Genomic DNA, 11,254 nt, shown 5'->3' on the forward strand with positions numbered 1-11,254 from the left:
ACCGGACGCATCGGCAAGATGAGCACCCCTGGGGCAGCTCGGCACTTAGGCAGAGAGTGCAGTGCACCCGCCGATCCATTAAAGGGCAGCGTGTGGGGGGCCCCAGGGCCGGGCCACGTGTCCCCGCGGTAAAAGATTCAGGAAGATCCAGAACGACTTCCGCGATCAAGTTATTTGTTTAGGATCATATAGAATCGCGGCTGGTAATTATATTAGACTGTAAATACTATTTATTTATAATGCATCGTCACATTGTGCCAGATAGCCACTGTGACGCTCACTCAAAGCCCGACGGCTACCGGCAGGAAAGCAGCTCTCCTGCCACCACGTTCCCCTCTACAATTTCAGGGTACGGAGCGACGGTCCAGGGTACGGAGCAGGGTACGGGAACCACTGGTCGAGAGGACTCTCGGTAATGGACGAGAAAAAGGCTCGATGTATCGGGCTGGTGCCGAGAGGTACCTGGCACCCAAAAAGGTTTGTTGCGTTGGGGGTTATCGATGAAAGCGACGTGGGAGACGGTGCATCGGATGCACCAAGGAAAAGTGCACGTTACAATTTATAATAACGTTACGTCTTCATACCCCCGTATCCTCTACCCCTAAGAGCAAACCAGTGAACAGTATTGTACTGCAAAGCGTGAGAGCTCATCCTTAGCAGTTCCTGGTCTCAGGGAGTATATTGTCTCATCTAGGCACCAGGAACTCTACTTAGATTCTCTGCAGCAAAGTCATTGTGCAGAAGCTGTCAGATATCGGTCTAACTACCAAACCAAAGACCTTCAGAACTCAGCTGCAAACGTCATTGTGACTAGTAGGTGTCTGAACTCTCCACAGTCCTCCCCAGGTCTAAGGAATCATTGGGATACCTTTTGGTACCGGGAAGGATATCCTAAAACATCTGTATCTACCTGCAATGAAGTTATCGTAATAGAACTTTTCACAGCTGATCTACAATCACCGATCGCATCGTACAACCCGCTATATTGTTGTTCCAGCCTTCTTCCCTCTCTTAGAAACTAGTATAGAGAGGATAGAGACATAAACTCCCTGCCGTCGAGATCCTGATATAATGTATATAAATTCTTTGTCAATGTTCCACTAATTTAATCGGATTATCTAACGCTCTCTGATGGGTCCCTCGGCAATGTTCAATTTCCCAACTGATAACACGTATCGCACGTGAACCCCGCATACATGTAATGCCCACCAATAATATCTAAAAGACGGGGAGTCGATTGGTCGGCTTGAAGTCCATCTAATATTTTTCCTACGGCGAAACTTTGACAAGTGGATTAAAGTTCAAAGTGAAAAATTTTGGGTCATTAAAAAATCCAAACGTCCTCGAAAGCTTTTAATTGAACAAAAGTTATTTGATGAGCGTCCACAAGATGACTTTCGAATGCATGTGTTATATCGGACATGAATTGGTATTGACGATAAGTCGAATCCCTTATCGTTTGCTGGACGATATAATTAAGATTCCACGTTTCTCCCGCGAGTTATCGCGAGAAATTCGAAATTTCATAAATTGCTACAATCACCAACAAATCATTATGAACGATGACACAAATCGGAAAGTGCTCTGTGTACCGAAACTTGGACGATGACTAACTGTACTGTTATCACAAAAAACACATGACAGCGTAGACACAAAGATTTACTCTATAATTGTCCAGTTATCAAAATACAAATAAATTCTATTTACCGCACGGGCAATCACTTGTTATGTTCCTGATGACAGATCTTCAAAAAAAAAAAATTTAAACACACTTCAAGACGTCAAGTGTCGCCATCTTTGTTCGGATATTTAATTGATCAAAGTGCACCTTCGATAAGAGGTTAAATTCCACGCCCCCGATCTCGACTACTCTGTCAAAGACAGCTGTACATAATAAAGTCTGATTTACATTGACCTGGAAAAATGTTATCGCGGAGCGTATCAAATTAAAAGAAAAAAAATCGAAGATAAAAAATTAAATTTTTGATCTAATGTTATTTTTGGCTATGTAGTGTGACGTATGCCGTTCATCGGCGTCGCCTAGTAATAATCCGTGGCTGCTCCCAACGTGCTGTAATCGAAGTAAAGATCCGAAGACCTAATTGTTGGGCGCCAGGTGCGGCTTTCCCGCACCACCGTCCCTCACCACGGCCGTTTTCAGGTTTCCCGGCGGCTCAGCCTCAGCGCACTGAAAATGGTAGAGGGGAACGTGGGGGCGACGAGAGAGAATTTCGGAGTCAACGGATAGGCGCACAAAATCATAAGACAGCGAGTAGGATACCGTTTCGTTTATTACCATTAAATAAACGGCGGATTTTACAATACAAATCCCGTCGCGTACAGTGTGTCCTCCAACGGCGGCTCACGACTATTCCGAGTCGTGGTTTCTAGCCTGCCCCAGACCTGTCCCTATCTCGGTGTCCCTACCGAATCCGCGAATCCCCTCGCGGCGCGATTCGCGATCCTAACAGGTCTCGTTGGAGACGAGCCTTTCCTTCCTCGGGAGTGTGCCCTCTGACGTCGGTAGCCACCTGAGGTATCCGTGTGTCGGCACCACTCCCGCTCGGCTATCCTCTCGCGCAAGATATTCTCTAAATAAGACCGCCCTCGCGGTACTTACCGAGAACTGGCTGTCCCATCAGTCCCGTACCAATTCCAAATCGTGGTGGCCGTGTCCCTTCCGCCTATCCCCGTGGTGCCGCATCCCGGCTCCACGAGGGTGTCCATCAAACACTCGGAATTTCACACACACGGCCACGCACTGGTACTAGACCATACAAAAAAACCCGGGAGCCATGGTTCTCTGCGAGAGATCCCGATAATTGCGATCCGCGATTATCCGATAGCTCCGCTATCGCCCGAGCACGGAAGAAGGACCCATTTTTCGCGGTCCGCCGGACACCCGAGTCCTTACACGCGTACTCCCGGAGACACACTCCCTTTATCCTACCTACCGCTCTTCGCGGTAGGTCAAAAATCAAAACAAATCTCCTCTCCGGCACCCTCCCCGCGGACCCGCAAACCATAGCCGTTCAAATTTCCCGGGGTACCGGCAGTGCGTCCTGGCGGTTGAGCACCCCTTGCGTGCGGGCTCTCAACCCAAAAGGGCTCCGTGCCTCCGCCGCCAGTCCACTACTTTCCCCCGTTCCCTCCTCCCGAACCACGGACCTACCAACTCCTTGGAGATAGAGGCCGGAGGCACTGCCGTGCTGTCGGCAGCGCGCGGAGGTGCGGGGCTTTTGCAATGTGTCGTCCTGACGCCACGTTACAGTAGATACATTTTTAGTGCCAATCGACGATTCCTCAAACGATGACCCAGTTCGACGGTTGGAATAAGAGTACAGTCAGGAGCCAAAAAAAATCCACGTCACGTACGTAGACACAAGAACCGTCCACTACAAAAGGTAAACCGTACTAAATATTATCGTCGCGTTCATTTTTTTTAATGAACAATAGGCCGTTAATTCGTAGTTGCGTACTACGTACGTTTTTGACGTCACCGCGGAACGCGCGGTACATACAGCGATGAGGAAGACTGAACACAATCTACTACATTTCCAAAAAGGTTCACATTGATTCGGATACACATACAGATACGTATTTCAACCAATAATGAGGTACAGCAAGGTTGACGTGCAACGCTATCTTTCTCAGCCTTGCAATGTTTGTTTACATTTCTTACGTCCTTGCAGAGGTCACGGCTCGGTCGTACTCAGTATTGCACCGCTGCCGAACTCGGCCGCTTAAGAGCGTCTAACCATTCTTCAATGCATTCTTGTGTATTCCCAATACACAATCTTAAATACGGAAGTTATTGTTAAACAGTGTTATTCTTCGTGACGCTTTTCCAAAAGATTAGTCGAAGATTTAAAAGTGTTTTTAACTTTTTTTTCTCATTGTCTATACTTCTAGGTATACTTTTGAATGATCAATCGCAGATCTATCATATACTCAATCATTTTACTCGGCTAGAGATATATGTATATGCCATGAAAAGAAAGAAAAACCTATGCCATCTAAGAAGAATGTGAAAACTAGTTTATGGCATTTGCAAAGAAATACAAGGACTGGAGTACCGAGCACTGGAAATGTGTAGTATGGTCCGATGAAACAAAAATTAGTCACGTATCGTCAGATGGCAGAGCATGGTACTGGAAGAGCAAGGAGTGAAAACAAACGACACCGAGCCGAATAAATATCGAAACACGGTGGCGATTCTATTAGGATATGGGGGTCTATGGTTTCCTATGGAACAGTGTGTTGCAAAGTGAACAGTTGCTCATCACTGTATGTCCCAGCGTGACGGAACGAGAAGACAACGAAACGTTCGTGAACTTGGTAAACGATACTTTTAGGTGAAAAATTTTGAGAGGAAAGAAAAAAATTTAACGAAAACTGATATTATTATTCATGGCAAAACACGATGGGAATGTATGTGCAGCATCCGAAAACATTTCCGAGGCATGCTTCTCGGAGACTCTAATGGCGCCTGTATGTCGCCATTACGTATTCGTTAAAGAAACACGAGCACGTGCGCTGTGCCATTGTATGGAAATTTCTAAATAAATACGTCAACCGTAATACGAGACATCCTTAAAAATGTTGAGTCTGGTTCAGATATTTTTTTTTTCCTTTCTCATCCCATAGTCAGGTAGCCATTAGGCTTTGTCCAAAAATCACGTAGCTCTCAGCGACCATACGTGGCCTATTTACGTAAAGCGAATACGCGACTGTACAATCTCGTGGTATTATACGTTATGATCCACGGAAAAAAAAAACAAACGGTAGTACTCATATCGCGATAAGAATGACCGGTGACGCAATCTCTTCGGAATTAATAACTTTCTTCGTGGGTGAATTATTATCGATCTTCTCAGCCTAATGATATTCGCACGACTCTTGCATACCGTGTTTTGAGGCCTGGAATAACTAGAGAGTTGCACGATTTATAACAGAGACGTTCTTTTATATTAAACAGCCGAAGACCCGCGCGAGCGTTTATGGGTGACGACATTTTTTCAAATAGGACCGTTATCAATCAAAACACGCTTCCAGCGACAGTAACTCGAGTTATTGGAATAAAGGTCGCTTACGCAATGTAGATTCAAAGTCCGCAGATCGCTCGGCCGGAACTTTCGCGGAATGAGCGATAAGAGGGAATTGCTTTATATCACTGGATTTACGCTTCACTTGTCGAACTGCATAATTTTCATCGTCCAGTTGATAATTTCGACCTTACGAGGATCAACGTTGACTTGCTCAAGATTCCTTTCAATTTTACACTTAGCCAACGACCGATCGGGGAGATCTCCCACGTTGACCGTAGCAACGCGTTTCCTTTTTTCTGTTATTATCAGTCACGTTAACCTGGAGTGGTTCCCAATTGTTGACGAACTTTTGCTGCCTTTATGAAGCACAGTATTAAATAAAGCTACAGTGTAACAGATAAATATGAAAAAATAAAATATAAGGTAAACAAATTTTTATTTCATGTTTTGTATAAACAATATGTAAAATTGTTAAACGAAAATGTTACCACAAAATATAATTGACCACTTAAATAATTTTCAGGCTTTTTTGATTTCAAGTAGTGAATATTAGTCCGCGTTACTTGCGAAAAATGCACGGTGGGCAGCGTACTTTGGCCTGCTTGAGCGCCGTGAGAAACGTACAGTTCGCTGTAGCGCGCGCGGTTGGCTAAGTGTTAATTAAAAAATGAAGCTTTCGTGCTTTCATAAATATAGATAAGTCACCTCGAATTTTGAAAAAAAAAGAAAGAAATTCGATATTGAGAATTGAGTTTTTAAAAGTTAATATAAAAACGCTAGGGATCTTTACTATCAATGTAATATTATGAATTCAGGAATTATTGACTTTTCCATTAATGTGATTAAGATATGAGGGGTTAAGGCAATGACAAGAGTAAAATAAAAATGCTATTGGAATCCGGTTTTAGGATTAGGTAACTGCTATTCATGCTATTCTGCCAAAACGTACATGAATTGAAAATACAACGAATTCAAATTATGACATATTAAAAGTTTCGCAAAATAAAAATATTTAAAATATCACTCAACGATTAAAAAATCTCAAAAATGACAGGGCCAATTACGGTGATAATATTGTATAGTATTTTAGAGGACGAGAAATTTCCTTTTTTTTATGACTAGCATGGTACTAGAATCTTATTAAGGAATTTTGAGACTTGAGAATCCTCACTTGCAAAAGAGAGTAAAATATGGACAGTTACTATTTCTTTAAACGGTGTAAACGATTAATATGAAATTCAGTTGATGGATACCTCAATAATTTCAATAATATCAACGAGCTTAAAACGGGCAAGGATACGAATACAAATTTTTTTATCGCAATCCAATATACGCGTCGATCAATTTGAAGATGACACAATTCCAAAAGGAAATGTACAATTAATTAATTCCTGAGCCATCATCTAATACGTCTCACGCTAAGGACACTGTTGCGAGACGTAACAGCTGAAAGGTCAAGTGCAATATCTTGAAAAGAGGAAGTTGAGAAAAAAGCACTAGAGATAAAAAATATAACTCACTGTATCGTACAAGCATCCGCATACCAATGAATGTGCGAGTTGAATAATATTCCCGTGGACAACACGACGTTATACAGATTTCTTGGGTATAGAACACGATAAAGAGAAACATTAAAAAAAAAGTTAATTATTCAAGTATATAAGATTCACGGATGATTGGTGTATTAAATATTTAAATATCCATCGGTACGATTGCCAATAAACATCAAATTGCAACTGTTGCCATAGTTAATAGTTATTACGATAAATGGTAATTTTTTAAATGAAAAAAAAAGCCAACAACGTGAGAAACGAGTAACACTTACAAACCTGTACACTTGCGTGTACATTGGGTCTCCCGTATAACGCGAGTTCTTGGAACGCGAATTCATATAACGCGCCAAATAATAAAAGACAGGAATTACCTGATTTAAGAATTAAATCTTAACAGTAGCATTTTTTCTCGCTTTATACGGGGGGGCTACTGTATTACGAAAAGAACGAACAAAGCATAACATAACCTTTACAGATTTTTCAAAAAACCTGTCCTCGACCGAAGGTCCTGCCAAAACCGGTAAAGCTGTCGTGGCCATTAATTTTGACAAATGCTATTATCTTTTACCTTCACTCCTGTTAATTTTATTCGACGTGATCAGTATTCTAGGGGTTTTCAAAATATGGTAATTCTTTATCATGTGAAATGCCAGACATTGACTTTCATGACAACAGCGGACGGTGGATTCGCGACACGTATACGTATGTCTGCGGCCAATCACGTGCGCCAGCTCTATTTGAAATTATATCACGGATTACTTACGTACATTAGAATTATTCTATGACGCACTATCGGAGATTAATATGTGGACATAAGTGTCATTCACGTAAGCTATATAGGGTGTCCAAACGATTTTTTGAATACTTCAAAAGACATTGCGTCGGACAGAGAATTTTCTTTGGTGGGAAATAAAAAATTAAAACTCCTGATCAGCAAGTTTGACGGCGAAAGGCTGTTGCAATGGTAACGAGAAAAAGAGAGTCGGTAAACAAGTTCATAAATTCGACAACCTTAGTAGGAAGTACGATTAAAATAGAAGTTGTTTGATACCGATGAAATTCTTGTACAGACTATAACGGGGTGCCCGGCCCGGCTCGTCCCCGCTATAATTAATGTTTATCCATAGAGCCACCAGAGAGCACTAGAGGGCTAGGAATTTCCGAAAAACCAGGAGTTCTGATCGTGATTCAAACCCGATACCTTCGGACTGCCAAATCGAGCACTTACCACGGTGCTCTTGAACCCACTGTCCGACCTGATAAGTCCTATTTATTTATTTTTCGGTCATTCCTAGGTGGCATCCCATCCTCCAGCTCTGTAACGCCACGTTACAATACATTCGGAAAAATTTGTATGGTTATAGTTACTATGAGGGTTATGCGTCCACATTTGAAAGCGCCAACTATTTGTGGTTAGTTGGCGTTTTATAGTTACGATAAGTAGAAATTTCTCTGAGTGTTGCAGGAGGTTCCGACTGGTATTCAAAGAACCGTTGCTTCGTCCGATTCCATTCTTCTTTTAATGGATTTAAAGATTATTTTTAATTCATTGGATTAAACACACTGATGGGATCATCGATCATCCACATCCAGTGAGATTGATTACAGTGAACTTTAATCATGTAATAAAGATGACACTCGAGTTTTATCTATTGGTTCTTAAGTTCTATTATCCAGGAGCACCTGATACTTGATTAATTGTTATATCGTTATTTTATATTATTGAAGATAACAATAGCTTCAAAATCACCACCATCATGCACGGAAGGACAGGAATGCGTAGATAAAAATTTAAAAAAAATCATAATCCATACTCACCCTCTGACGCCATTAGCAACTATCGGAACTTGTCCATTTAACTTCTCGTTTTCTACCATGGTCGTAAATACAGCTTTTACTCAATAATCAGCATTCAGTGTTGGAATACGTTGTTACGTTGACTGCTCGTCAAGAGTCTCAAAGTCTACAAACAGAATATCTACAATAAATATTGTGGTCAATATTTTTAATAATCTGGTCACTTACAGATAAATAACATTTATACATGTAGATGAGATAAATCCCAAGTGGTAAACAAAATTCTGAATTAAAGTCAATCTCTAATATAAACTTCGACAAGTTAATTATTGTTATGTGTATAATCACTTATTACGAAACATTTTTTTTGTTTAATTTCTACCATATTCGGAAAAAAAAACGAAAATTATTTCGTTAACAATTTATGAAATAATGATTTCCGGTGACTTTTTTTATTTGCATGTTAGCTATGATTAGCATTAGCATATTCCTTGCCCCAAGCACGTGTCCCATTGCTATTACTTGTGTCGGTACAATAAAAATACTTAGTGTAAAAAGCTCCTAATAATAATGATAAAACAACTGTAACTCTTCCCTCCGATAAATGGTACCAAAACGGAGAGTCACTGTTGACCCTGAAAGTATATTGCATCGTAATTGTATTAGACGAGTGTGTACAGTGCAGTCGAATGGAAAACTGAAGTAAGCATAAAGTGCAAGCACTGTGCAAAATACATTGTTTTGAGGTGGTTAAATATACATATACGATATTTCGTCGCCACAAAAATACCAGTGAAAAATATATCGCGCTGTGTTGTTAGCGCACGGTAAGAGGAATGAGATCAGGAAACTATTAGAATCCGGTTAGTATGCATTGACCGTAGTTGTTGTACGATCTTGACTTTGCTTGTTGCAAAACGAAAAGAGAAAGAGAAACCCAAGAAACATGACGCTCAACTTGATTCCAACTCATAAACTATGTATGTGTACTTACTGTGTTTTTCCAATCTAGAGTAGCTGCTGTGGTTAGCGTAGTGATACCAAATGGCCTCCTAGTACACGATGATATTTCACTCCAGGATACTTGCACTGTTTCTGGATTTGCACGCGAGGCTTAATACGTCGTCACGACTTTATGTACGCAAGGCACTATACGCACTTGGTACGTACCAACTCGCGAGACAGCCGCGTACTGACGAGAGAGCGTAGTTATCTCGAGTAGTCTTGTGAATTAAGTCACTGCTCACTGATCTGTGGGACTGATGGCTTCGATTGGATTGGCCAAATCAATGGCGGCTCATAGACACAAACATTGAAATCACTTTTTCTTTTATCTCCTGTTGTAAGCAACAGAGTGCTGTATTTTTTTTCTTTTATCCGTGAACTACGACCTAACCTCTTTACTTCGTGTAGAAAGCAAACATGGCGTGCGTTCCATGTATATGATGCGTTTGACAGGTACGCTTATTTACAGCAGCTGACTGTTCTGTCGATAATACAGAGTGTCGATAATGCAGAGTCCCGATAAACCGACGTTGATAAAGTGGATGCGACGAAATAAAAATTAAATTTCCATTGAAATTAAATATAATTCCCAGCATTTACAATGTAATTAGCGGTTTCTTTGTAAAAGTAGGAGAAAATAACCTTCCTGTCTGGCTGGAAAGTGTCAGCGAATGCCTAGTGATTTTTAGACTTTTTAAAATGCAAAGTAGCCATACTGGATTTAATGCAGTAAGTAAAAAAATTATATGCATATTTAAAACAGCTGTCGTGGCTCCTACCACTATCCATCTTAAATATGAAAATTTCAATTAATTAGTATATATCCATCCAGGGCGTGACAACTGTCTATAGTTCATAAATATAACGATGGCATAGCTGTTTAAAAAATATTCGAATTTTTTTATTTATCGTGTTTCTTCTAATTAGGTAAGGCACGATAAGTCTTCGTGCAATATTTTGCAAGGAATATTCAAAAACCATATAAATTACAGTGCAACGTTTTACAGTTAATAATCCACTAGAATGAATGATTGCAAAGTAACATAAACGCCTTATTATGGGATGCCTGTTGAACGTCTACTAGATTTGACATATTCTACAAACATCCGCCAGATGCCATGCATTATTCCTCCTGTACAGAATGGCATTCGCTCATAATTTCCTAGAAAGTCTGATATAATATTATTTAACTCGTCACAACACGCGTGTTATGTGCATTTCTCGTATGCGACACGACTTAACCTATAGAACGACGCAGTAGTCACCCTGAGACGCTAGAAATGACAAGCGTACTGACGAGCTAAAAGAATTTTGGCAAACCATAATGGCGCGACAGTGGATAAGATTTTTTATGATTTTTTATTCATTTGTGCTTTAGTACAAACGTGATCATCCTCATCTAAAACACAAAACGAAATACAATGATTCACCTGCCGCAAGATATCGGTGATGTATTTCTTTATTATTTTCGTTTTCATTATTTTTTTTTCACTTTTTGTTTCTTTCTGATCCTAATTCCCATTTTTCACGCATATCGCACGCACTTACGTACACACGATCCCTCTTTGTCGTTTCTCTTTTAAATTCTGTCATATAAAATTACGTTACTTGAAAAAATGGTACAGATGGTATTTGGTATATGGTACGTACTCTATATGTATAATAATAATAATAACAATATCGATACGGTATCCTAGAAATGAAACGCGCGATTCGCTATCGCAATTTACGAGTAAATCACGAGCCCGTCTACCAATATATGTATAATATATATATATATATATATATATATATATATGTTAATATATAAAATCGCACGCACTTACGTACACACGATCCCTCTTTGTCGTT

At 40.4% G+C, this 11,254-nt stretch overlaps 1 protein-coding gene across 4 annotated transcripts in view; it reads right to left on the minus strand.

Annotated features, from left to right (window-relative positions):
- Positions 1–9,821, minus strand: part of LOC107269340 (ATP-binding cassette sub-family G member 1) — a 23,546-nt gene extending 13,725 nt beyond the window's left edge. For 2 of the 4 annotated variants that reach the window (XM_025086620.1, XM_015743071.2), the window contains exons 1-2: positions 9,393–9,641; positions 8,420–8,579 (exon numbers count right to left, since the gene is read on the minus strand). In XM_025086620.1, coding sequence (XP_024942388.1) covers positions 8,420–8,478 — 59 coding nt within the window. In that variant the 5' untranslated portion in view covers positions 8,479–8,579; positions 9,393–9,641. Of the gene's footprint in view, positions 1–8,419; positions 8,580–9,392 lie in introns of those variants that run through there. The other 2 variants (XM_015743072.2, XM_025086621.1) reach the window with 2 other exon arrangements.
- Positions 9,822–11,254: the final 1,433 nt, after the last annotated feature.

The sequence above is a fragment of the Cephus cinctus genome, unplaced genomic scaffold, assembly GCF_000341935.2.
Source record: "Cephus cinctus unplaced genomic scaffold, Ccin1 Ccin1_scaffold0637, whole genome shotgun sequence".
Lineage (NCBI taxonomy): Eukaryota > Metazoa > Arthropoda > Insecta > Hymenoptera > Cephidae > Cephus > Cephus cinctus.